Source organism: Propithecus coquereli, unplaced genomic scaffold (genome assembly GCF_000956105.1).
Source record: "Propithecus coquereli isolate 6110/MARCELLA unplaced genomic scaffold, Pcoq_1.0 Scaffold74, whole genome shotgun sequence".
NCBI lineage: Eukaryota > Metazoa > Chordata > Mammalia > Primates > Indriidae > Propithecus > Propithecus coquereli.
This window is the reverse complement of record NW_012153507.1, coordinates 4,184,810-4,212,194: the sequence shown is the minus strand read 5'-3', so window position 1 is coordinate 4,212,194 and position 27,385 is coordinate 4,184,810. Positions and strand designations below refer to the sequence as shown.

Sequence of the window (27,385 nt, the reverse complement as noted above, 5' to 3'; positions counted from 1 at the left end):
ATTAATATATTATTAAATGTGGTACAGAATATCTGCCTTATGCAGATTACATTTGCATAAACAGAAATTAGCATGTTACACTGTTAGATGGATGGTTGACATGTCTTTTGCATTAAAAAGTATGATTTTTACAGCATATGGAAAAGAAGGTGTGAAAATGAACTTCATAGATCGGATCTTTATTGGTGAATTAACTAGCACGGTCATGTGTGAAGAATGTGCAAATGTAGGTACTTTGGAATTCACTTCAGCATGGAATAGATTACAGTCACATTTTATATTTTCTTTCACATATCATTGGCAGTCATTTTTAAAATTTTTGACATGACTAATAATTCTTGAAAGTCATTTAAAAATCTTATTCCCTAGACTTCTAGAAAGTAAACATGATGATTTATAATTTTTTAAGTAAGTGTGTTTATGTGTGTTTTTATTTTTCCTCATGATACACCTGTGAAGTGGTATATGCTGAAACGTATTAGTTGCCTATTTGGATTGATGTGAGAGAGGAACTTCTGTGAAGAGAGTAACTTACATTGCAGTGCCCTAAAATGTAATACCAATAGAAATAATTTAATGTAGTAACATAGAGTGATTATATCACATTTGATTTATAGTTTATATTTATATGACTTGTTAAAGTTTTTTGTATATAGACATGACTCATCTTTGAACTGAGTGATAATTGAATGCCATCTTTAACAACAACTTAAAACATAAATTTTTATAGATTTTTTTTTAATTGCTGAGTAAGGAATGTTTCTGAAAGTGTGTGGCTTTAGAGTATGAGAGGTTTACATTTTGTCAGATTTTTCATGGTAGAAGAAAGAGTCTCTATCATGTCCGTTTTCCTGTCTCAGATTATGGAGTACTGTCCTCTCTAGTGTCATAAAAGGATTATAAATGACATCTCCTTCTAGCCTGTTACGTTGAAGCACAGAATGTATAAACACGATTACTGAAATTTATAAGAATATTCAGGATAGAAGTTAATTTCTCTCTCACAAGGTAGAGAGTATCTTTTAAAACAGAATTATCCTAAGGAATATACAAAACAGCCAAGCTCTCTCCTTTTTTTCATGACTTTCTCTTAACATTTTATATTTTATTTATGTTATGGTACTAATTTCACCAAAAATGTTGAGTTTCTTTTGTTAATCAGTTTTATTAAACTGTTTATTTTGAAATTACTGTAAATATTACAGGTTATTCATATTGATAATGTTACAAAATTCAATTGGATTGTGCTCATTGAAGTTTTGAAATATGTCATTTTGATTACCAATGTGCTGTAATACCCAATTAAATCACTATTTGTTCCAGGAACATTTTTTAACTTAAAATTTTAGGTAGCCTGGGAAGTTTGATTTCTTTGATATATTAGAATTCTAACTGAAGTTCTCCATATGTTTTCTTTTTAAGATATCCACAGTGAAAGATCCTTTCATTGATATTTCACTTCCTATAATAGAAGAAAGGGTAAGGAAAAAAAACTAATGATTCTTTTGTGAAGAACATTTATTCATTTATTTAGGCATTTGTTGAGTGTTTTATCAGATATATGAAAGTCATTTTTTATATGTAATTGAGTCTGTACAGTGTGTTCGATATTGGGGTTTGTGTGCATAAAGTATGATATAGTTGTTTTCAAGGAATTTAAACCCTTATGCTTTATATTTTAAGAAAATATATTTTAAAAGAAAATCATCTTTTTATATTTCAAGTAAGATAGAAATTAAGATGATGATATCCACAATTTATTTACTAAAGAACTTTTGTGTTACATACATGGCATTTACATAGGGTTCAAAACCTTTACCTTTGGGAAGAATGAGTAAATATAGAAGTTCACAGGAGACAGATCATAATCAGTACAGTGGCACTGTTACTACAGAAAATACTGATCAGCCCAGAGCCGCCAAGAAGTATTCTCCATCTAAAGATAAGGTAAGACTGTGAGCATTTGTTAGACTTTTGTTTTTTAACACTTTTTATTAAAAATTTCAAGCATATATAAAAGTAGAGAAAATAGTATAATAAACACTCATCTGCTCATTTCTCAGCTTCATAATTATTACCTCATGGCTAATCATGCATTAGCCATATCCCACATACTCCTCTTACCCCATCCAAGATTATTTTTGAAATAAATCCAACATGTAATTCAATGTGTATCTCTTAACCACAGTACCATTATCATACTGAAAAATATGAATAAATTTTTAATAGCACCAAGCATCCAATAATTATTCAAATTTCTGTAATTGTCTCATGAATATTTGGTTTTTGTTTTTGCTTTCTGAATGTTGTTTGAATTTAGGATCTAAAAAAGGTCTATAGGCTACAATTGATTGCCACGTCTCTTATGTCCCTTTTAATCTGTAGATTCCCTCTCCTTTATTTATTTATTTATTTATTTATTTTGCAATTTATTTGCTGAATAAATCAGATCCTTTTTTCAGCCGTTTCCCACAGTCAGAGGTAAATCATTTTGCTATCACATTCCCATGGTGTTAACAGGTTCCTCTGTCTCCTTTGTTTCCTCTCTAAGGCAGTTAGATCTAGAGGCCTAATTAGATTCAGGTTTGATTATTTAAGTTTTAGCAAGAAAACTTTTTAAGTGGTGATGTTTACTGCCGTCAAGTAGGTACACATAATGTTTATCTCTTTCCATGATATTACTAGTCATTGATGACCATTGTCTTCCCATTGTTTCATTAGGACATACCTGGTTGTTGAATTATCCCATGAAAATGGAAAGCAAATCTGAATTTATACTTAAAGGACTTTTTTTAATATAAAATGATGTGTACTAACTTAGCAAATTGACATATCAAATTCAACTTACTCTGTTAGAAGGCTCTAAAGTGGCAAGACAACATGTTTTCTTTAAATAAAAGCTATCTTATCTCTGCTTCATAAGATATATGGAGCAGTTAAATACAGTTTGAGCGTATGCTTTATTCTAACGATATAGGACAAAGGCACCTTATGGAGTTTGAAAAGATTAAAGCATTTTAATAGTGTTGATGTGCCCCTAAAAAGCACTGATTATTAAAACATGAATATGTGATTTGTTCTTTATTTTTGTTTAACTTTAAAGAATTAATAGCAAATTCTGTGGTTGCAGCCAGAATAGTTTTAATAGATCTGTCATCCAAATGTATGAGAGAAATATGTCCCACATAGTATTGGTCAAGAACTTAGAACATGCTTCTATGATACATAGAAACTGTCAATACTTCAAACATCTGGACACCACATGGGTATAACTTGTGCTTGTGCTGAACAAACTGGACCTATTTACTGAACATTTTTTTCCACATAATGATATAATTTAAAGTTAGTTTCTTGGGTTTTATTTTTTGTTTTTTTGAGACAAGAGTCTTGCTCCATTGCCCAGGCTAGAGGGCATCATCATAGGTCACTGCAACCTCACGCTCCTGGGTTCAAGTGATCCTCCTGCCTCAGCCTCCGAGCAGCTGGAACTGCAGGTGCACACCACCATGCCTGGCTAATTTTGTTTTTCTGTTTTTGTTTTTTAGTTCATGGGAAAAGTGTGCATATGTTTCTAAAGTTAGAAAAACACAGTTCTAATAACATCTTTAAGATGCCATCTTCAAGAAGCAAAAAGTTAAATGACATAAATATATTTCAGTCATTAGGAATTTTATAAGTTATTTTCCAGTAATTCTGCAGTTACTGAATCATTTTGGTAATGGAACCAGAATGATTCAGTAGTTACCAATTTCAGTACTGATTTTATAAAGATCAGTAAGGTCCTGTTTTGCTTGATAGCACAGCGTAATAAGATTATCAAGATATTTAATTTTGACAAACTTTTCTTTATAGTATTCTTGGCTTTAATCTGTTACTTACATTATCTGTACCAAACAGAAGCTCCTTGCATGTTTTAAAATAGAGGTATAAGTACTGATTTGACAGTAAGTTATTGAGTTTTTCACCTCTTATCTTTGCTAAATTATACTACTGTTATCTCATTAAAATCATACAAAGTTTAACATGAGGAATGATAAATATAATTAGATGAAAATAATATACAGTGAGAAGTAGCTGAAAAAATCTTGCCCTTAAGTTGGAAGAATGTCATCACTGATTACCTTGGAAAAGTAAATTTTCTTTTGCTTGCTGGTAATGGAGGCAAATAATCCAGTTAAATAAAGCATTATAAAACTAATATGTGTAATTTCTAGCCTAAATATAGAAAAAATCCTAATTATAAAGCAAAAGGTAGATACATAGAGTAAATATCCATAGGCATATAAGGATACTTCTTAGATCAAAAACTAAGATAAAATGAAATGTAACAAGTGAGACCCAAAGGTCAACTATGTAAAGAGTCTGTTTTGTAGGCTATTCTTCCCTTCTTTCCTCACCCCACAACTTTTTTGTTAAACCATCATGCTGACTGAATAAATGTAGAAACTAGAAAGTCTCAAATTGATATCCCTATTTAAAATCTTTCCTCAGTCTATTGGTTCTGAAAGAAATCCACAGGTCTAATTCACTGAGCCAATTCAACATATGTGTGTTAGTTTTATGAGCACTGATGTTAATATGAAATTGCTAAAACCTAATGTTGTACCTTTCATCATTGAAGTTACATTCAGAACCAGTCTTCTTATCTACATGGAATAAGTTAGGAAAGTTTTTAATTGTCCTATTTTATCAGTCAGACCACTGACCAAAAGAATACTGATATAGTTACAGTATCTATCGATATATCTAAAAATAAATTTGAGGGAAACCCTGTATCAAAGGAATCTTACCTGGTTTTACCATTTTTTCTTACATGCTAAGTTGCTCAAGGTATTATGCAGAAATATTTGAGAAAATGGCAACTTATCCTATGTAAATATTTCAAAGGATCAAATTGAGCAGATACTTAGACTTTGTAATTTTTCAAGCCTAAAACAGTTGCAAGGATATTTTTATCATGTGTTGACTCATAATTTACTATCAGGAATTTTGGAAACACCGAAGATAGACATATTTGCTCTTTGATCATTTTCGTCCGTCTTACATTTTTAAGGTTTAGAAGTAGACTTTTCCCCCCTACTTACAGTGTCTGTAACAAAAAAAGAAGTTCCTTCCATCTTTAAAATCATTAATAGAGGCACAAATACTGATTCAGTAGTAAATTACTGAGTTTTTCACCTCTTTGCTAAATTATGCTACAGTTACCTCGTTAAAACCATACAAAGTTTAATATGAGGAATGGTAAAGAAGCATCAGGTAAAAAAAGAGAAATGAAACCAAGATAGTAATATGAATATAAATGGAGAAAGCACTGGCAGAAAGGCAGAAGATCTGACCTTATTCAGAGTATTTAAAAAGGGAAAGAAAGAATGAAAGGAAACAGTGCATAGAAATTTTTTATTGGAAAATTGAATGAGGCAAAACATTACCAAAATGGCCTGTGAGATAGTGAGAAAAGAGCCTCCAGATTAATCTCTTCTCTGGTTTCTGCTTCTTCCCCTGCTCCCTGCCACCACTTGATGCTCCACATCGTGGTCAGAGAATTATTTCTGAAATACGAAACTGGTCATCTTACTCCCTGTTGCCCTAAGAATCAAGTCTGTGACTTAAATAGCTCTTCATGCATCTGGTTCATTTTTGTTGGTTCTCCTTTCCATATCTGTACTTCTGTAACTTTTTGTTCTTTCTCTTACTTGTGGGCCTTTGAACTTAACTGTTTTTCTCTGCCGGGAACAGTCCCATTTCTCCTCCTGCACTCTCTGCTCAATTCCTACAGATTTCTCTGATCCACTCAACTCTGGATTATTCTTTTTACTTTAGGTTTCTATAGCACCTGTATTTCTGCTATCATAACAACAATAATTGTGTCGAACATTTGAGTTCTTAGTTGTGATCACTGATTTCAGTTCTTTACACCAATTATATTGAGTCAAGAGATAGATTAAGTAACATGCCTAAGATCATACGGGTAGCCGGTAGCAGAAATGGGAATTCGAACAGGCTAAACAAGGGGCCATGTTGCTAACTGTGTACTGTCTCCAACTGACACTTATGTCTTATCATACTTCTATTGGGATAGATAGTAAGCTCTGCAATAGAATTGAGTCTGTCCTCGCTACTATGTCTCAGGTGCCTAGTTTAGTGTTTGTACGTGGATGGTGTTTGGGAAGACTAATGTGATCATTCCCATGATTGCTGCCAATAATAATAGTGAATACTTATGCTGCTTACTATGGGCCAGGCACTATTCTGTGGGCTTTTATGTACATTGTTTCATTTAACCACCAGAACAACCCAACAAAGTTGGCACTTCTACTTTTATAGGTGAAGAAACTGGAATACTGATATGTCAAGTAGTTTCTCTAACATCATCCAGCTAGTAAGTTGCAGAGTGTGAATTTGAACACAGGCAATCTAGTTCCAGAATCATACTCTTAGCCTCTATTCTGTATCACCTCTTTGATAGTAAGCTTTCTTCCATGCAGTTTTGATTATCTTTTCAGAATAAACTTATTAATCTTTTGTCTTAATTCATATTATAAACCTAAAGAGAATACTTTTAGTGAATTAAATCTATCATATATCCAATCAAGCAGACAATAAGGATGGAAATGGGTACTTTATATTTCACTGGGAGTATTAATAGAAGGGTAAAAGGGCATTAGAATAGTCTTGTTCAAAAGTTCCAAAGACCAACTGATCATCAGATCACATGTTTATTAAAACAGAGTCTCAAGCCCAATCTCAGACACCATAAATCAGCATTTCTAAATGGTAATGCCTGGGATTTGAGACTGAGTCTCACTGTTGCCCAGGCTAGAGTGAGTGTGACATCAGCCTAGCTCACAGCAACCTCAAACTCCTGGGCTCAAGCAATCCTCCTGCCTCAGCCTCCCGCATAGCTGGGACTACAGGCATGTACCACCATGCCCGGCTAATTTTTTCTATATATTTTTAGTTGTCCAATTAATTTCTTTCTATTTTTAGTAGAGACAGGGTCTCGCTCTTACTCAGGTTGGTTTCGAACTCATGAACTCAAACAATCCGCCTGCCTTGGCCTCCCAGAGAGCTAGGATTACAGGCATGAGCCACCATGCCCGGCCTACATGTGATTTTTTAAAATGTATAGAATGTGTAATGATCAAGTCAGAGTACTTACGATATCCATCACCTCAAGCATTTATCAGATCTTTGTGTTGGGAACATTTCAAATCTTCTCTGCTAGCTATCTTGAAATATACACTATATTGCTGTTAACTATAGTCACCCTACTGTGCTACTAAATGTTAGAACTCATTTCTTCTATCTAACTGTATGTTGTACCTGTTAACCTGCCTTTCTTTATTTTCTTCCTCTCACACACACCCTTCCCAGCCTCAGGTAACTATCATTCTACTCTTCTACCTTCATGAAATCAACGTTTTTAGCTCCCACATATGAGGGAGAACGTGTGATATTCATCTTTCTGTCTGGCTTACTTCACATAACATAATGACTTCCAGTTCCATCCATGTTGCTGCAAATGACAGGATTTTATTCTTTTTTATGGCTGAATAGTATTCCATTGTGTATATATACCACATTTTCTTTTTCAATTCATCCATTGTTGGGTAATTAGGTTGATTCCATATCTTTGCTATTGTGAATAGTGCTGCAATAAACATGAGGGTGCCGGTATTCCCTTATCTTTGGGAAATACCCAGTAGTGGGATTACTGGATCATATGGTAGTTCTATTTTTAGTTTTTTGAGAAATCTGTGTACTGTTTTGGTTACTATAGCTTTGTAGTATATTTTGAAGTCGGGTAGTGTGATGCCTCCCACCTTGTTCCTTTTGCTCAGGATTGCTTTGGGTATTTGGGCTCTTTTTTGGTTCCATGTGAATTTTAGGATTTTTTTTTCTATTCCTATGAAAAATGTCATTGATATTTTGACAGAGATTACATGGAATCTGTAGATTGCTTTAAGTAGTATGGTCATTTTAATTCATACTACTTCTTCTGATCCATAAACATGGGATATGTTTCCATTTGTGTCCTCTTCAATGTCTTTCATCAGTGTTTTATAGTTTTCCTGTAGAGGTCTTTTACTACCTTGGTTAAATTTATTCCTATGTGGGTTTTTTTTTTTTTGGTTGTTTCTGTGAATGAGATTGCCTTTTTTTGTCCAGCTAGTCTATTATTGCTGTACAGAAATGCTACTGATTTTCATATGTTGATTTTGTATCCTGTAACTTTACTGAATTTATCAATTCTAAGAGTTTTTTGGTGGAGTCTTTAGGCTTTTCTGAATATAAGATTGTGTCATCTACAAAAAGGGACAATTTGACTTCCTCTTTTCCAATTTGGATGCCTATTGTTTCTTTTTCTTACCTGATTGTTCTAGCTAGGACTTCCTGACCGTTAATATTATATACATAAAAGGAAAGTTTGTTTTTAAAAAATGTACTCTGTAAATTCAGCAGAATGGAATTTGTTGGCTGTTACCATAATCTTCATTATTTATCATGAGCTCTCTAGTAAACCAAATAAATATATATTGTGAAAATAAATGTCTTCATTCAGGGAGTTAAGAATATTTGGTAAACACAGGAGATAATGTTATTTTCCTGGTTTGAAAGATGAAAAAATTGAGGCATAGGTAATTTTTACAATTGATCCCTCCTCTCTTCCTAAATAACTAAAAGTGAGTATCTAATCTATATATAATTCATGTGATAGTCTTTCCTTTCCTTTTTTGTCTTGTTACTTAAGCCAATCTATTGGAAAAGAAAAATATAACAAACCTTCATCTGTGTGGAACTTTTATTGAAACGTTTAAGGTAGCTTAAATTTTTTAATTCGATTAGTTGCTGATTTCCCCTCAAACTTTAGGTTGTTTTATCTCTGTAACACACACTATGACAAGAATCGAAGTTGATACTAGTTAGTCTGGCCAAAAAACAGCAATTAGTAGGCAAACTAAAGAGTAGATACAAGTAAAATATTTTCTTCCAGATCTATGGTAACCAGGCAACACTGTGTCGTAAGAGTTTTAAATGTGCTTTCATTTTTTTTTAATTTATTTAAAAAATAGCACATTTTCAACCTTTAAAAAATCAACAAGTATGGAAAGGCTTATTACAGTAGTTGAAAAGTCTCCCTCATGGCCCTGTTCTACAAAAGTTCTGTTCCCTTCCCCACAAATAGGTAACCATTGTTAGTTTCTTGTGTAAAGGTTTACTTTTAAATCAGAACTATTGTTTGGTATGTTTTCTGTTGGTCTTAGTTTAGGTAGATTTAGGAAATGAATCTCAGAGAAATAGTATTTATTTAATAACTGTGGAATGTTTAAATGAGACTTACTCACATTTATTTTCAATAAAATCACAAGATTCTTTTTTCAAAACACTGCCAACTTACAGAATCAAGTAATTCGTGACCGAAAACGTGTCAGAAAATTGTCACCTGAAGAAATGACTGTTGTCATGTACCGGAAAAGTGAAAACCTTGAAATGAATGAGGATTCTTTAATGTTTGCAAGCATCAAGACTACTGAGTCACCCCTGAATGAAAGCCCTACGGATGGCAGTGAAAAGGAAGCCAGCCATTTTGAAAGTAGTGTTGATGCTGACAGTGAGGCTTCGGAATCTGAAAGTGCTTCAGAACAGACTGGGCTGTTTAGATCCAGTAGTGGATCTGGTGTGCACACATATGGACATCTTTCCCATCCATCAGCAGGTGAACTGCCATGTGCCAACAAGAGTGACAATGGTGATGATGGAATGGCTGAAGCTATTTCTGAACTTTATTTGGGCAGCACTGTAACTGGAGATAGAGATTTTGACAGAGAAAATCAGCCACTAAATATCTCAAATAATTTATGTTTTTCAGAGGAGAAGCATTTGAGGTCTCACGGTCCCCAAAATGCTTTTCAGACCCTTTCTCAGAGCTATATAACTACTTCTAAAGAATGTTCAGTCCAGTCCTGTCTCTACCAGTTTACATCTATGGAATTACTGATGGGGAATAATAAGCTTCTATGCGAGAATTGTACTGAGAAGAAACATAAGTACCAAAAGGAAACAAGTTTTGCAGGTAAATCTTTATATTTTCATTTTTTTTTTTTTTTTAGTGCTGGTGGATTATCTGATGGTGACCAGTGGGTTACAGATTTCAAATAGAGGAACCCATGAATCTTGTCCCCATCCTTGAGCTGTTTGGGCACAGGGATTGTCCTATTCATATTTGTGCCTGGGCACTAAAGACACTGGGCAGAGTAGATTTTCAATGAATTTTTGTTCAAAATAAACTGAAGAGCAGGAAGTATACATCTCTGCCTTGAAAATGCAAATCCACATAATCTTATTTGAGAGACCTAGCTATCTGAAATCCTCCTGTAAGAAATATCCCTAAAACTTATGATTGTATCAGTAGTAAGATTAATGATGAAATTAATGTGCTTCACAAATCCCATAATCTGAAGATTTTAAATAATTATATGTCATGAAGCTAGCAGTATAATGTCTACGTTTAGTTGATCAGAGAAAAGCGGAAAAAGCAGGAATTGCCAAATAAGAAATTCTCAGTGCACCCGTAGCCTTGATGAAATGGAAAGAACACTCTGATTCTTAGTGACTAGTTGTTTTAAAATGTAGGTTTTGTTATTATTTAGGTGTGGTGAAGCCAACAGATCAAGAGATGATTGCTGTTGAAAAAAGTTTGTTGCCGATAGTTTTCAAGAAACAGGGGCATGCCATGCTACACAGGGCCACATAATTCAGCAGAAACATGGACAAGAACCTTTGTCTGGTTTCTGAGGGAAGGAATGGGTAATACAGGGTAAGCAGGTTTAGGATTGGCAAGTTTGAATAATTTAGTGGGCTCTGGGATATAAGGGCTGTCTCTAGTTATCTGGTACCTGGCCCTGGAGTGATTAGGACAGGTGGATAATAGCCCAGGAGTGTTAGAGCCCAGGGAAGGAGATTGTTGGCTCTAGATTGGTTTGCTATGAAAGGCGTGCTTAAGTTGTTTACTATCTCAGGAATTAGCTAGCCCTAGGAGGGGCTGTCCCTCCAATGTTACAAGGCTCTGGATGTCCAAGCATTAGAATAAAGACATGCTTAATATACTAGTAATTAAAGAAATGGCTAGATGTGAGAAGAAAGAAACATCTACTTATGGTAATCCCAGTTAAATATACAGTGGGCCATGTTCAAATCCTATCATAAATCCTTTCTAACAAACTCTTATTGAAATGCCCCATGGTTCTCCACGGTGTGTGTTCTCCTTTTGCTGCAATGATAATAAATCCAGCTTCTTTAACTACAGGTGTGCTTCTGGTGGTCTTCGGCTGGAGGGGATTGACATAAGTTATTACTAGTTCATCTTTCCAACTTCCAAAGTTTTGTTGTAAATGGCATCTCTCTTATTCTTTGTCCTTATTAAGTATGTGCCTTTTTTAAAAAAATCCTTTTCATTTTAGTGGAGTTTTAGAAAGGAGTAGAGAAACCTTTTAATCAGAAGTCCAATTTCTTTAACATTTTTAAAAATGTGGTATGATGTTTCTGTATGATTGTTTACTACATTATATGGTAGATAATGTATAAAATAGAATTTTACATATAAGTTTATTGCATTTTATGCAGAAAAGAAAGCAGAAGGAGTTTATACTAATGCCAGGAAACAATTGCTCATTTCTGCTGTTCCAGCTATCCTAATTCTCCATCTTAAAAGATTCCATCAGGTAAAAGTCTTTTTAGTAGCACCATAGTCATTTTCATCATGTATTGCAGAGCCCTAAGTCCTATAGAATATTGTCAAGGATTGGACAGTAATTTATTAAATTTAAAAATGTATTATGTGTGATTTACTACTATTCCAGCTATAATAGTGTACAAGACTTAAAATTGTTTAATTCACAATATATGAAGATTTAAGTAGTAGGAACCTAAGTGGTGTCTCTGTGTGTGTTTGTGTGTGCTAATGAAGAATAAGTTTTATTAGGAACTCTTACAAGCAGCAAAGTAACAAAATGCACATGGCTTTCTGAGCTCTCACAATCCCGCAGAGAGGGGTGCTTGTGCTGGGCAGAGTTGTCTAGGACTAAATGCAGAAAGGGCTCCAAGGCAGGGCCTGCAGCTATAGGACGCTACAATGGCTGGCAACCTAAATATACTTAATGTGTCAGGTTTTTCTCCAATTCTTTATTGTTTTAATCCAATGCTTTGTCTCAATGAGATCATTTTTTGCATTTTAAAAAATCATTTTAATATTTCTCTGTAAGAATAAGTGAAAATACTAAAACATTTTTGAAAAAGTTAGCAGTTATATTTTGATACCTGTTTTAAAATAAATATTTGAAACAGTATGGTTGGAATTGTAAGAAATAAAACATGGACATAATTTAAAGCTATTACATTATGGTAAAGGAAGAATTTCAGATCAGCTGCGAAGGGGGCTAGATTTATTTAGTAAAGGACTTAGGAAAAATAGTTGTCTAAGGAAATAAAAATATAGAACTTCATTCTACACCATGTATCCATACTATTTTCAAATTTTTTGTGTAAAGCAGATTATCAGGAAGACTAGGAGAAAACTTAAATATTTAACCTGACCTCTGTGCAAAAGACTTTCTAAGTGTATAACTCATGAAGGAAATCTCAAAGAAAAAGAGTGAGAGCTTTGATTACATATTTACAACATTTTAGGCAGGCTACAAATGTGCAAGAAGAGATTTTTCTTCATATTTAACCCTATCCACAGAAAGGTTAGAATAAGTTCTTGATTTTTCTATAGCCAAAGTTAAGAAACTCAGTGGAACTTAAATGGCCATGGAGAGTGGAGGCAGCTGTATCTTGTCTCATATCAGAAATGCCTAATGGAAGGGGTGCATCTGCAGTGACTTTTTATGAACAAGAGAGGATCATGCCAGATTGCAGAAGCTAATTTTGTGATGTACCAGTTATTTTATATTTGGTACTTACACCCCTATTTAGGAAGAACTTACAGAAAGAATTCATGCCCTTAAAGGGAACACCTCAATCCCTTTTCATTCTCAAGCTAAATGTAATGTCAGCAAAGCCTTATTCTTATTCCCAGGGGTTGGGAATTGTAGGGAGCAGAGTCTCAAGCAATGTCTCTGATTTCAGTTTTTTAGCATCTCTAAAAACCTTCTTGGTAATAACTTTAGAGCTATATGTTAGATTTCTGACAATGGGCCCTCTGGAAAAAAAATAATAAATAAATAGAGCTGTATATCAGAAACACCCACAAGATTTAAAGGCAAATCTCAAATTAGATAGAGATTTTTGTCATAAATATGCCAAATGATTAATATAGTAAAATGAGCAAAGAATATCAATTAGAAAAGGAAGTACAAATTCCAGGGAAATATGCAAAAGTCCATTCTTCCCAGCAAAAGACATGCAAAATAAAATCATAGCGAGATTCCTGTCCAAATCAGCATAGTGTTGCCAAAGATGAAGTGGGATATAGGCATTCTTATTAACCAGCAGCGTAAGTATAAATTGGTAACACCTTCTACAAAGTAATTTAGTAATGAATATCAAGAACATTAATGTTTTGGATAAAAGAAACTTCTGAGCAAAAGTAATCACTCTTACCTAATTTGCCTTCCAAGAACCTTTCATAAGGAAACAGAGAGGTACACAAAAATGCGTGGCCCATTTGCAGACCATGCCAGATGTAAGGCCTAGCTTAAGTGTCCAGTGTGCAGGACATCAGATTTATATTTTAATGAGGAAAAGATGATGTATCTACTAAAAGAAAAAAAGACAGGAGACTGCATATGCCCAAATATAGGGCTGGATGTCTTTCAAAATTATCCCTCAGAGAAAAAGTCCTTTACATAGTCTTTCCTATTGTGGAAATTCCTATTATGTAATTTCTCAATAGCAAAGTACTGACTGGGGAGGATACATTAGCCTGAAATGATCTCAGACAGTTCTGGTATCAGATGCTTTTAGAAGTCATCTGATGAGAAAGGCAAAGAATTTGAATATAAATTAAGTAATTATTCTCGGATATGACCTCATAATTTTATGTCAGATATCACATTAAGCCTCCTAAAAGATCACTTGGAAAAACAAATCAGTAAGTGGGGAATATTTTGGCCAAAAAAAATATTTTTTTTCTCTTTAAAGAAAGGTGAGAAATCAAAAGGCGACATATCTACAGTAAAATTATGTGTTTAGTACGCAAATGAAAGACCAGTCATTGAAGTCATGAAAACACTACTTGAAAGTTTGCATTCTATTAGTTTTTGTTTATCTGTAAAATTCAGATTTAAGTATCTTCTCATTCCGACAGAGTCCATTTCAATACCTTTGATAATTTGTTAGCTAGTTTTTATTACCATTACATAATGCAAGGCATACATTTTGAAAATTAAAACAAGAGAAAGGTAGAGCTTATTTAAGAACATAAAAGTACATTTTGACTTATATTACATTTACTTTTCTTGATAAAATGTTTTGAGTGTTCACAGTTTTTGTTTCAATGAATGAATATAATTGAATTTTAGAACTGAAAAGGAATCCAATCCATTTATACCTGTTTTCTGCCTTGACCTAGATGAGGTTGCTTAGAATCAAGTTGTTAACTAGTCACTGAGGCCTAGAAAGAACACTGGGCTCCTGACTCTTTAGTTGAATACATTTTCATGATAGTGTATGTGTCAGTAGCTTAGCTTTTATCACATCTAATTAATTTTTCCATAAGTATTGAAAAGCCACAGCGAAAGTAATTATTTCCCTAATCGTTCATGGTAAAAATACCCATGTAAATGAATAATCTCTGTGGTAACAATTTATGAAACCTAATTTTTAACTTAGTCATATCAGTTTTGGACTATTCATTAGTCACATTTTTATATATATGAAAAAACTAACTTCTAGAATTCGTCTTTTGGTTTTAGTTAACAAACATAGTGCTTATGATTTAATTAAGTTTGCTGCATTAAAAAATGTTTTGGTTTTTTTAAGGCTGGCTTGAATCTTCGTAAAGTAAACAGACATGTAGATTTTCCACTTATGCTTGATTTAGCACCATTCTGTTCTGCTACTTGTAAGGTACAGTACATTAAGATATTTAATTGACTTGCAAATAATATGCGTTAAAGTATGCTATGTATTGTTAGGCCATGTTTTTGGGTTTTTTTTTAAAGTAAACTTCTCTCTGAAAGAAAATTTTAATAGTGATTAAATCAGTAATGTGTATAACATTTAATACACTATGACTTTTGTTCTTTGAGAGACAGAATAAAGAAAAATCGAAAAGATAAGGCATGAGATATGGTGGTCATGAAAATCAAAGCTGTTTGTAAATGCTAGTAGAAGCTGATAGTACTAAGAGAAGTGAATATATTTTGTGCCCTCTCCTGTTCTTTGTGAATAATCTGTGTAATTAGTAATAGTTTTGTGGATTTCTCTATCTTTTGCAAATCAGTATACTAGTGCATTGTCTTTCATACCATTTCATGTGTACTACTGAGAGTAGTGTACTTGTCAGCTGAGTATGATACTTCAAAATTGCTAATACTTTAATAATTAGGTATAGAAAGCAGACTGGTATATAATTGCTTGTGTTTACATGTAAGAATTGTGTAATGAAATAAATGACTTTATCTTCCTTGAGGGAAGCAGTTAATTGGGTAACTTATTGTCCTGTTCAATAGCTAGAAGTCTAGGTTTTGTGGTATGTAATGAAATGCTTATTAAACTTAATATTTTCAGTACACTGACCAGTCAAAACAAAAATCTTAAATGCAGTTTTCGGGTGAATCCAATTTATCTGTTGTGGAATACCAGCATTATCTGTAAATTATTAACACTCAGTAGTCCTAGAATTTCATAATGTGATAAATAATAATGAAATTTAACAAGCTCTAGGCTAAATTTATGAAAACACTGTATGTTAAAAGTACCTATTATGGAGAATTTCCAACATACACTGAAGTAGACAGAACAGTGCAATGAGCCTCTGGCACCTAGCCCTAAAACCTCAGATCCTGTCCCATCCACACACTCATCCACTTCCTCCTTTATTATATTGAAGCACATAACAGGCATCATTTCATCCATAAATAGTTCATTATGTGTCTCTTTTTTTAAGAGGCCAGGCTGGGTGGCAGTGGCACAGTCATAGCTGGCTGCAGCCTCGAACTCCTGGGCTCAAGTGATCCTCCTACCTCAGCCTCCCAAGTAGCTAGACCTACAGGCGTGCCATCACACCCAGCTAATTTATTTTTCATACAGACAGGGTCTTGCTATGTTGCCTTGGCTATTCTCAAACTCCTGGCCTCGAGCAATCTTCCTGCATTGGCCACCCAAAGCACTGGGATTATAGGCATGAGCCACTGCACCTACCCTTGTATCTCTAAAAGATTAAGAATTACTTCTTCCCTCTTTTTTTTTTTTAAAAAAAACATAACCACAATACTATTTAATAATTCCATCATATCATCTAGTGTTCATATTTCCAATTGTCTTATAAATGTAATTTTTAAATGAGCTAGAATCCAAATAAAGACTGGATATATTGTTAATTTGTATAATTTTTTAATTTTCATTTTTAAGGATTGCTTTTGAAAATTTTATTTAATAATTATATAAAATATTTGCATAGGTCCAGTGTATAAACAAGGTAAATTCAAAGAAGTCTAGCTTTTACCCATGTCCATTCTACCTGTTTCCTCTCACTCCTTATAGATAGCCATTTAAAAATTTATGGTTTACTTTTTTATTACTTTTTAAAAATATAAGTAAACAGGTATGTATATTTACATCTCCCCTCTTAAGTAATGGTAGCTTACACTATGAATCCTTTTCTCTCTACCTATTCTTAACATTATATTCTGGAGATTATTTCATAGCAGTATTTAGAGATACAAACCATTTTTTAAGCAGTGTAATAATCTGTTGTGTGGATATATCACAGTTTATTCAACCAGTTCCTAATTTATAGACATTTGGGTTTATTCTAGTCTTTTGATATTACAAATGATCCTGCAGTTAATAGTCTGGTGCATGTCTTTTTATGTTTTGTTCACGTACCTGTGAGAGAGAATCCTAGAAATAGGATTGATGAATCCACGAGTAATATATATGTAACTTAGCTAGATTAGATGAAATATCCCTACATAGGGGTTGTATACTTTGCATGCCCACATGCAATGTGTGTGAGTGCCTTTTTCCCCACAGGCCGGCCCACAGAGGATCTTGTCATGCTTTTGCAATTTTGTCAGCCTAATAGGTGTGGAAAAGTATCTCAGTATAGTTTTACAATGCATTTCTCTTATTTTAAGCAGGATATACATTTACTTACTTTTCCTTACAATAATATTTCACTAACTATTACTAATGGATTTTTTCTTTGTTTAAAAGAATGTAAATGTGGGAGAGAAAGTTCTCTATGGTCTCTATGGTATAGTGGAACATACTGGCTCAATGAGAGCAGGTCACTACACCGCTTATGTGAAAGTGAGAACACCCTCCAGGAAATTATTGGAACATATCACTGGAAAGAAAAATATGTCTGGTATGCCATCCTAAGTTTATTTCATTATTTTTTAATTTTTTTTATTTTTAATTATTATGGGTACATAATAGTTGTGTATCTTTATAGGGTACATGTGATGTTTTGATACAGGCATACAATGTGAATTAATCAAATCTGGGGTATCTACCATCAGGTATCCACCACCCCAGGCATTTATCATTTCTTTGTGTTAGAAACATTCCAGTTCCATTCTTTTAGTTATTTTAAAGTATACCCTAACTTATTGTTGATTATAGTCACTTTGTTGTGCTATCAAATATTGTTCATTCTATCTAATATCTAACTATATTTTTACAACCATTAACCATCCCCACTTCATCCCCCTCTCTCTGCTACCCTTCCCAGCCTCCGGTAACCATCATTCTACTCTCTGTCTCCATGAGACCAATTGTTTTTAATATTTAGCTCCCATATATGAGTGAGAAACATACTAGATTTGTCTTTCTGTGCTTTGCTTATTTCATATAACATAATGTTCTCCAGTTCCGTCCATGTTGTTGCAAATGGCAGGATTTCACTCTTTTTTGTGGCTATATAATATTCCATTATGTATATCTGCCACAATTTCTTTATCCAGTCATCTGTCGATGGACACTTAAGTTGATTCCAAATCTTGGCTATTGTAAATAGTGCTGTAGTAAACATGGAAGTGCAGATATCTTTTTGATATACTGAATCCCACTCCTTTGGATCTATACCCAGCAGTGGGATTGCTGGATCACATGGTAGTTCTATTTTCAGTTTTTTGAGGAACCTCTCTACTGTTCCCCTTAGTGCCTGTGCTAATTTACATTCTCACCAACCGTGTGTGAGGTTTTCATTACATCCCTTTTCGCTACATCCTCGCCAGCATTCGTTATTGCCTGTCTTTTTGATAAAAGCCATTTTAACTGGGGTGAGATTATCTCTCATTGTAGTTTTGATTTTCAGTTCTCTGATGACTAATGATGTTGAGCATTTTTTTTAGTACCTGGTGGCCATTTGTATGTCTGCTTTTGTGAAATGTCTATTCAGATCCTTTGCCCCCTTTTAATTGGATTATTTGATTTCTCCCTATTCAGTTATTGGATGGGTAGTTTGCAAATATTTTCTCCCATTCTGTGGGTTGTCTCTTCCCTTTGTTGATTGTTTCTTTGCTGTGCAGAAACTTTTTAGCTTGATGTGATCCCATTTGTCCAATTTTTCTTTGGTTGCCTGTACTTCAGGGGTAGTATTACTCAAGAAATCATTGCCCAGACCAATGTCCTCGAGAGTTTCCCCGATGTTTTCTTTTAGTAGTTTCATAGTTTCCGGTCTTAGATTTCAGTCTTTAATTCATTTTGATTTGATTTTTGTATATGGCAAAAGATACGGGTCTAGTTTCATTCTCCTACATATATGGATATCCAGTTTTCCCAGCACCATTTATTGAAGAGACTGTCCTTTCCCAACTGTATGTTCTTGGCACCTTTGTCAAAGACCAGTTTGCTGTAATGTATGGATTTATTTCTGAGTTCTTCATTCTGTTCCATTGGTGCATGTTTCGTATGCCAATACCATTCTGTTTTAGTAGCTACAGCTCTGTAGTTTAATTTGAAGTCAAGTAATGTGATTCTTCCAGTTTTTTTCTTTTTGCTTAGGATAGCTTTGGCTATTCTAAGTCTTTTGTGGTTTCATATAAATTTTAGGATTATTTTTTCTATTTCTGTGAAGGATGTCATTGGTATTTTGATGGGGATTGCAATGAATCTGTGGATTGCTTTGGGTAGTATGGACATTTTAACAATATTCTTCTAATCCACAAGCACGGCATATCCATTTTTTTGTGTGTTTCCTCTTCAGTTTCTTTCATCAATGTTTTATAGTTTTCATTGTAGAGGTCTTTCCTCTCTTTGTTTAAGTTTATTCCTAGGTATTTTATTTGTAGCTATTATGAATGGGATTACTTTCTTGGTTTCTTTTTCAGATTCTTTACTGTTGGCATATGGAAAGGCTACTGATTTTTGTATAGTGATTTTGTATCCTGCAACTTTACTGAATTTGTTATCAGTTGTGATAGGTTTTTTGTGGAGTCTTTAGGTTTCTCTGGATATAAGAGTATATCATCTGCAAATAAGGATAATTTGACTTCTTCCTTTCCAGTTTGGATGCCCTTTATTTCTTTCTCTTGTCTGATTGCTTCAGCTAGAACTACTAGTACTGTGTTGAATAACAGTGGTGAAAGTGGGCATCCCTGTTTTGTACCAAATCTTAGAGGAAAGGCTGTCATTTTTTCCCCATTCAGAATGATACTAGCTGTGGGTCTGTCATATATGGCTTTTATCATGTTGAGGTAAGTTCCTTCTATACCCAGTTTTTTGAGAGGTTTTTATCATGAAGGGATATTGAATGCTTTTTCAGCATCAATTTAAATGACCATATGGTTTTTGTCCTCATTCTGTTGATATGATGTATCACATTGATTTGTATACGTTGAACCATCCTTGCATCCCTAAGATGAATCCCACTTCATTGAGCTGAATAATCTTTTTAATGTGTTGTTGAATTCAGTTTGCTAGCATTTTATTGAGGGTTTTTGCATCTATGTTCATCAGAGATTATTGGCCTATAGTTTTATTTTTTTGTTGTCATTGTTAAGTTTATTTCATTATTAAAAACAAATTCTTCCTTTTTTGGAAGAGATAAGTTATTATTTTACAGATACCTTAGTAGATTGACTTTAAATAAGAATTACATCTAAGAGTGGTTAGAGAATTCTAAATATCATGATACTATACCCTTCTAGGTGATATGAAGTGACACACGGTTTTTCAAGGTACTGAGTCATCATGTATTACAGTGGAGTGATATTTTATTTAACAATACCAAAAATTTTTTGAAGACATACCAGGTCCTCAGAACAGAGTTGGAGTTGAAAATTTGCTGGCTTTGTTTATGAGTCATTTAACTTTGCTTTTTTTTTTTTTTCCCTCTTTGAGTGAAAATGATTCTTTTCCCTGAGCAATTATTTGTAAGGTCATATTTCACTACATGTTTAAAGTATTACTAAGTAGAGATAATTATTATCCCTATAATATTTATGTTTTGAAAGAATTAGTTTATTTTGGAAAATGCTTAACCTAAGAGGAAACAACTTCTGCAGTAAGATTTAGCATTGGATAAATATAGTTTGTAATGAATACGTTACTATTTATAATTTGGAGTAAGAACATAAATCATACTGATTGTAAAATTGTACTTTTTGTTTTGTTAGGTTTGAAAGAACCTGACAGTGAATTGGCAGGCCAGTGGGTCCATATTAGTGACACTTATGTGCAAATGGTTCCAGAATCAAGAGCACTTAGTGCACAAGCTTACCTTCTTTTTTATGAAAGAGTATTATAATTATTAATGGTAATGATTATTTAGGTCACTTTTGTTTGAATGCTGCAATGATAACCATAATATATAATGTGCCTTGGTAGTCTTTCTTCTGTGAGAATGTCATGTCCCTCAAATGCTCCTGAACTTTTTTACCATTTTGGTGAACCCTTTTAAAGTAAATTAAATTTATTCAATGCTTTCAAATTATATTCTTAAAATAAATGTAAAAACATTTTTCAAAATATTTGTCCTGGGGGGACAGAAAAACCCCAGATTTTACAGTAGGAGAGGAAATGCTTTTATGATGTGGTCCATTATTAACAAACATTCAGAAACAACGCTGTCTAAATCAAATCATTCCTTAAGACAATGTTTCCGAAAGTGTTGTAATACCACCTTCCTGATCTCATATATATTCTGTGCCATTGTGTACTTATTTTTTTTAACATTTTTAGCCTTAATTTTTTTAACCTTAGCCTTGTTTTGAGCAATAATATTCCATGTTTTATGTACTTGTTATTTTTTTTGAATAAACATAAATATATAATTATTAAAGATTATTTATCCATGTACTGCTCCATTTAAAATCATCTCAGGGCTATCCAGTGGTATATATGTACTACTGTTTGAGAAACATTGCTATAACACATAATTATATGAAGTAATACCTAATATGGCATAGTGACCTTGTCATATTTTATATGATTCAGCTATTTAACACATTCACTACCATGTGAGTTGTATTTAACTCACACTAGTTTTGAGCCCAGGGCCTCATGAAGCAAAACCTGGGCAAAACCCTGCAGTTGGTTCATGAAAATCTTACTTGTTGATATTCTTATTGTTACAATTAATATTCACAATTCTAAAAACGTGAATTAAATGAATAGAAGGCAATAACAAATTTTTCATTAAATTAGAAAGAATCATTTTGTTTTCCAAGTTTTTGTTCTATTTTTGTAATAAAATACTGTGGCCCTAAGAAAAAAATTTTTTTTTCTAGTGTGGAAGTGTGTTAAACAGGTATCACTGTAATTTCAGTAGTGTGGGTTTACAAATAATATATCGATTATCTTATTAATTTGAGGTTTTGAGAACTGGAAATATATTGAGACATTTAATTAACGTATCATTTGCAGCCTATTCATGGTGGAGTTAAGAATAATTTGCAAGTGTTTGGCCAAGGTCAAAATGTAAATAGTTATAACATGTAGAATAGGTAATTAGAAGTCGATAATCTGTATGAGACCATAGGATACCTTTGATATATAAATTGTCAAATTATATTTGTAAGTGATAGAGGATTACATTAACAAGAATATTTTTTACCTCTGTATTTCAGTAAATATTAAACATGATTTGGAGGTTTTGAGATTATTTTTGTCTTCAACAAGCATCATTAATAAGTTCAGTGGATTTAGCTTTTATTTTAATGGGGCATAAAGCTGACATTTCTGATTTTCTTTTTAAATAAATAATAGCAAAACTGATAGTTTTTCCCCTCTAGAATACAAATTATTAAGCTGTCAAAACTTGGCATGAAAAATATTACTATTACTTAGGCTTAAGTTTTAAAAAATAGTGGCTACTTCAGTGTCATATTATTGAATCAAAACATAACTGCATGGTTCAAGCATCCTAATTATTAGTGCCAATGAATGATACTACAAGCAAGTGCTGGATAATTGCCTAGTCCCAGTTCATTCTCCTCTTAGGAAGTAAAAATTATAGCAGCTGTAGATAATGTGTGGAAATATTTAACCAAGACTGACTCTTTTTAACATGTAAGTATACATAACATTATCAAGGTTACCAGTGCTGCCTTCTGATATATTAATGAATAGAATTGTGATTTCTGATAAAGATGGTAATAGTATACAAGACACAGAGCTTAAAAATGTCATTGTATAAATTGTTTGTAAGCTATCGAAATTTCAGTAATAGTGTTTTTCTTTATTTTTTTAACAGTGAAATAATTGAGAAATATGTCTTTATAAATTAATATGCAAAGTCAGGTTATGTCCTGTGAAAGGTAGTTTACAGTATTTTCTGTTTCATTCATTAATATTGAAGATTTTAGTACCAGAGCAGTGAATTTTTTGAAAAATTTCTTTATTCAAGTCAGCCCTCTTGGTAATAGCAATTGCCACCCCATCCCCCCCAAAATAAATGTATAATAAATATTAGGTCAGCTCAGTTTTCTCCTTGAAAAGATACTATTAAGAAGTATATAGTTTTCATTGGATGGTCACCTGTTTCTTGTTTCAAAGGTAGATATTTGGAAACGTACCTATACCTGCTATGCTGACACTACTTTAACATTTTTTAAAATGGAAAGACCTATATAGATTTTAGATATTATTCTAGAAGTTACATGTAGATAAGATACTTTTGTTTTCATTTCCTTAGTGTTAAATGAGCTAATTCAGAAATCTATTTTTTTATGGCCTAGAGTTTATAAATGCTTTTTCCTTGTCTTCTGAAAGACAAGGAAATTTAATTTTCATACCTAAGAATTTCCTAAAAATAGCTTTTGTAATAGAGAAAGCATGTTAAGTTATACATGGGTCTACATTTAAAGAAAAAAAAATTTTTTTTGAGACAGGTTCTCACTTTGTTGCAATGGCATCATCATAGCTCACTGCAACCTCAAACTCCCAGGCTCAAGCCATCCTCCTGCCTCAGCCTCCCAAGCAGCTTGACAGGCACACACCACCACATCCAGCTAATTTTTCTATTTTTTGTAGAGACCAGGTCGCTCTATGTTGCTCAGGCTGGCCTTGAACTCCTGGCCTCAAGCTATCCTCTCACCTTGGTAAATTTGTTTTTATTTTGAATATTTCCAAAGCACATTTGCAGGGATATTAAATTGTGAGGCTACTGTAATAACAATAGTCTCCAGATTACCTCAGGAAGCAGTAAAAATAAATAAGAATGTTTACAGATCATCAAAACAACTACCATAGTGCTTGAACAAATCAATTTAAGTAAAAGAGAAGTTACACTGGCTTTGTTTGGAAATTAGTTTACAGGGTATGTCTGACCCCAGTTCTCCCTAATTTTTTCATATTTGAAATGATAAAATGTTGATTATGTGCCAATAATGTGAATATTCTTGACATGATGAAATATATGTCTATACTTAAGATTTTGACGTTTAATACTTTTAAAAATTGTGAGGACCACCTTTTTAGGTGGCCAAGGAGAGTGATAGTTGATATCAATTCAAAGAGTAATTGACACCTGTTCTTATTTTAAGCAATTGGGCTATTTTACTATATTTAATAGCTCTTAGCTCGCATGTGTGATGATTTTAATTAGTGATTATGTAACAGCTACACAAAATTTCCTGCAGATTAAGCTCTGAAATGCATCAACCTTTATCTAATTTGTGTAGTACAAAATAACATCTTGCCTACTTTTTAAAAATTCATATTCATAATTTATTTTTCTGCATGATGCCTGATCAAATAAGGCTAAACCAAATATGTGCAATAAAATTGAGCCCTTAGGTAGTATCCAGTGCATTATTAAGAAAGAATATTTCTAGATATTTAAATTTTTTTTGTTTGTATAGAAATCATCAATTCACATCTGTTTAAAAGATGATTATATTTTCAATTTTGAGAAATTAAGTCATTCCTATGTTTTATCTTCACTTTTTTTGCAGTTTTTAGAAAATAGCTATGTAACTTATTGAGCAGTATTTTGTTACTGTATAAACATGCATTATAAATATTAAATTCTTATTTATCTTATGTTACAAATTGGTCCTGGATTTTTTGCAATGCACATTGACAATGTTTTATCTGTATTTGTGTATGTCTTAGTCCACTTGGGCTGCTATAACAAAATACCACAAACTGGGTGGCTTATTAACAATAAAAATTTATTCACAGTTCTGGAGGTTGGGAAATTCAAGATCAAGGTGCTAGTAGATTCTGTGTCTGGTGAGGGTCCATTCGTGGTTCATACAGACAGTGCTTTCTTGCTGGGTCCTCACACGGGGAAGGGGGCAATGGATGACTCTTGGGCCTCTTTTATGAATGCACTAATCCCCATGCATCGGGGCTCCATCCTTCTGACCTAATCACCTCCCAAAGGCCCTACCTTCAAATACCTCAAATATTTGAGTTATTTAACAGTATAATTCATTAGGAAATATTTTATCTGTCTGTTTGTACCTAACCTTTTTTTGGGTCATGAAGCTGTTTGAGATTATGATGAAAGTTATAGACCATCTTTTGTTTAATCATTTAATTAAATATTTGTTGAACACCTGCTATGTGTAGGCACTAGGGATACAACAGAACACGAGACAGAAATCTACAGAAATGAGGAAATAGACATTCTAATGTGAGAAGTAAGGAAAAGATCTGTCAAATGGTAATGATACAAGGAAAAATCAAGCAATATTGCCTATGGAGCCATATGGAAATTAAGGTCCAGGGGGATGAAGGATATCCTAGGGATAAAAAGGCATCATGATATTAGTCCTGACAGTCCCAAAGAGAAAGCTGAATGTTTGAAACAGTAGGGTTTTAATTCTGCAGCCATCTCTTCTGACAATATAGAGGCTGGAAAGGGAAATATTGACATCTTTATGTTTCCAAGAAAATATGTCCCCAATTTTTATATGTAATTTCAGAGGTTCATGGACTCCCCTGAAGCCATTTTCATACATATTTTAGATTGTATGCAAGCAGAAATATCCAAAAATGTTTGCATTCCCAGATGTATTAGGATAGGCTGGGTTATGCTGCAGTAACAACCCAAAATCCTGGTGGCTTAGCACAACAAAAATTGTTTCTTGCTCACCCAAAGTTCACTGTGAGTCTGGGCAATCTGCAAAGGGGACTGTTCTCCAACTGGTGACTCTATAATCCAGGCTGATTCAATCTTGTGGCTCTACCATTTCAACACCAGGCCTTCCCATTGTGGCAGGGAAATAGAGAACTAAAAGGTCTGTACCAGCAAATAAGTTCTTCATCTTGGATGTGTCACAATTTATTGGACAGAAGTAGTCATGTAATTCTGCCTAATTGCAAAGAAGTATGGATAGGAAAGAGTAAGTCTCCCATGAGCCCCAGAAGAAAAGGAGAATGGGATATATGTGAGTTTACTATCTCTGTCACAGCTCACCCTTCTGGTCACCAAATATTCAGCTCACTCTTCTTTCTACACATGAAACACAGTGACTCCCTCTTCAAGAGACACAGCCCAAAAGTCCTATCCAGGTAAAGTTTTTTCCTCCAAGATCAGGCTTTCTGGAAGGGCTATGTCAGATCTGGATGTTGTTCCCAGTGTCTTAGAGACCTAGGAACCAAAGATATGTTCTGTTTTCCACATACTTAATGTACATTGGTGGAACAGGCGGAACCATAACCACAATAAACATTCTGATTCAGAAAGGGAGAAAGGAATGGGAGAAACTGTCAGGGTCCCTTAGGCTGGGCATGGGGTATGTTTATTATTAGACTTCTCTAGGAAGAATTCCCTTGTTCATTGATCACTGTGACCCCAGACTCCATCCTCTGGCAGGATCATTTCTCTTTTTTAATTAACCCCCACGGCTACATCTGAATGGCTGTTGAGGAATATGACATCCTTGGGAGTTGCACATTTTTTGAGACCATTTCCTAGATGATTGAGGATTGAAATTTTTTTGTTTTTTTTAATTTGGGATGGTCGCAAGTTCTTTTAGCCAAGGTTTGTGGTTTCTTTTTCAGTATAACTCTTAAAAATTTAGTAGGCCTCTTACCTGTTTCCAGTCAGATTAATATGCTAATCACTGTACCAGAGTTTGTTGAGATACACAGTTTTGGGGTTGGCTATATGTCCTTGCTTTCCTTCCCCCACACCTCTCTCCTGACTTTACTGCAGATGCATTATAAGCTTTGATGGAAGAGGCATACCCTTAGCCACATTTTCAACCTGAGGCATTTTTTTCCCCAAGAGGAAAAAATTAAGGTTCCACATCCTTAATTAACCCACTGAAAAATTTTCCAAAATGGATGTGAAGTCTACAGCCTTAGTTATCTTTGCTGCAAAGCTGAGTTTTAATGATACTTTGTCACTTAAAAGCTTTCTCAAGTTTATCTCCTACTGCTTGGAGTTGAGAAATCCAACCCTGTGAGGCTCTAAAATTTTGTCTCCTCTATTCCCTCATTTTGGTTTTCATAAGCCAAACATTCTTTCCTGAGTTCTACTCTTATGATACTTTGTCAAATGCATCCAATAGCACACACCACACATTAGCATGTTTTTTTTAACGTCTTCCCCTAGCTCAAAATTCATTATGTACATTATCTACCTCCCAGCTTGTCATGCGTAACAGTTATATCAAATGCTTTACTACTGCATACTGTGAAGTGGCATGTTTCTAGCCTCCAAGAGTAGTTTTCTTTGTCTGCCAACCTCTAAGAGAATGCTTTTTATTTAGGTCATTAAATATGAAATGTATGATTTTTTTTTTTTTTTTTTTTT

The 27,385-nt window shown here is 33.6% G+C and overlaps 1 protein-coding gene across 1 annotated transcript in view; it reads left to right on the top strand.

Moving 5' to 3' along the window:
- The window catches only part of USP45 (ubiquitin specific peptidase 45), a 74,334-nt gene extending 53,414 nt beyond the window's left edge, over positions 1–20,920 (top strand). The window contains exons 10-17 of the mRNA XM_012661843.1: positions 135–226; positions 1,423–1,479; positions 1,804–1,947; positions 9,403–10,075; positions 11,626–11,723; positions 14,983–15,069; positions 17,383–17,536; positions 20,790–20,920. Of these exons, the coding sequence (XP_012517297.1) occupies positions 135–226; positions 1,423–1,479; positions 1,804–1,947; positions 9,403–10,075; positions 11,626–11,723; positions 14,983–15,069; positions 17,383–17,536; positions 20,790–20,920 (1,436 nt within the window). The remainder of the gene's footprint in view (positions 1–134; positions 227–1,422; positions 1,480–1,803; positions 1,948–9,402; positions 10,076–11,625; positions 11,724–14,982; positions 15,070–17,382; positions 17,537–20,789) is intronic.
- Positions 20,921–27,385: the final 6,465 nt, after the last annotated feature.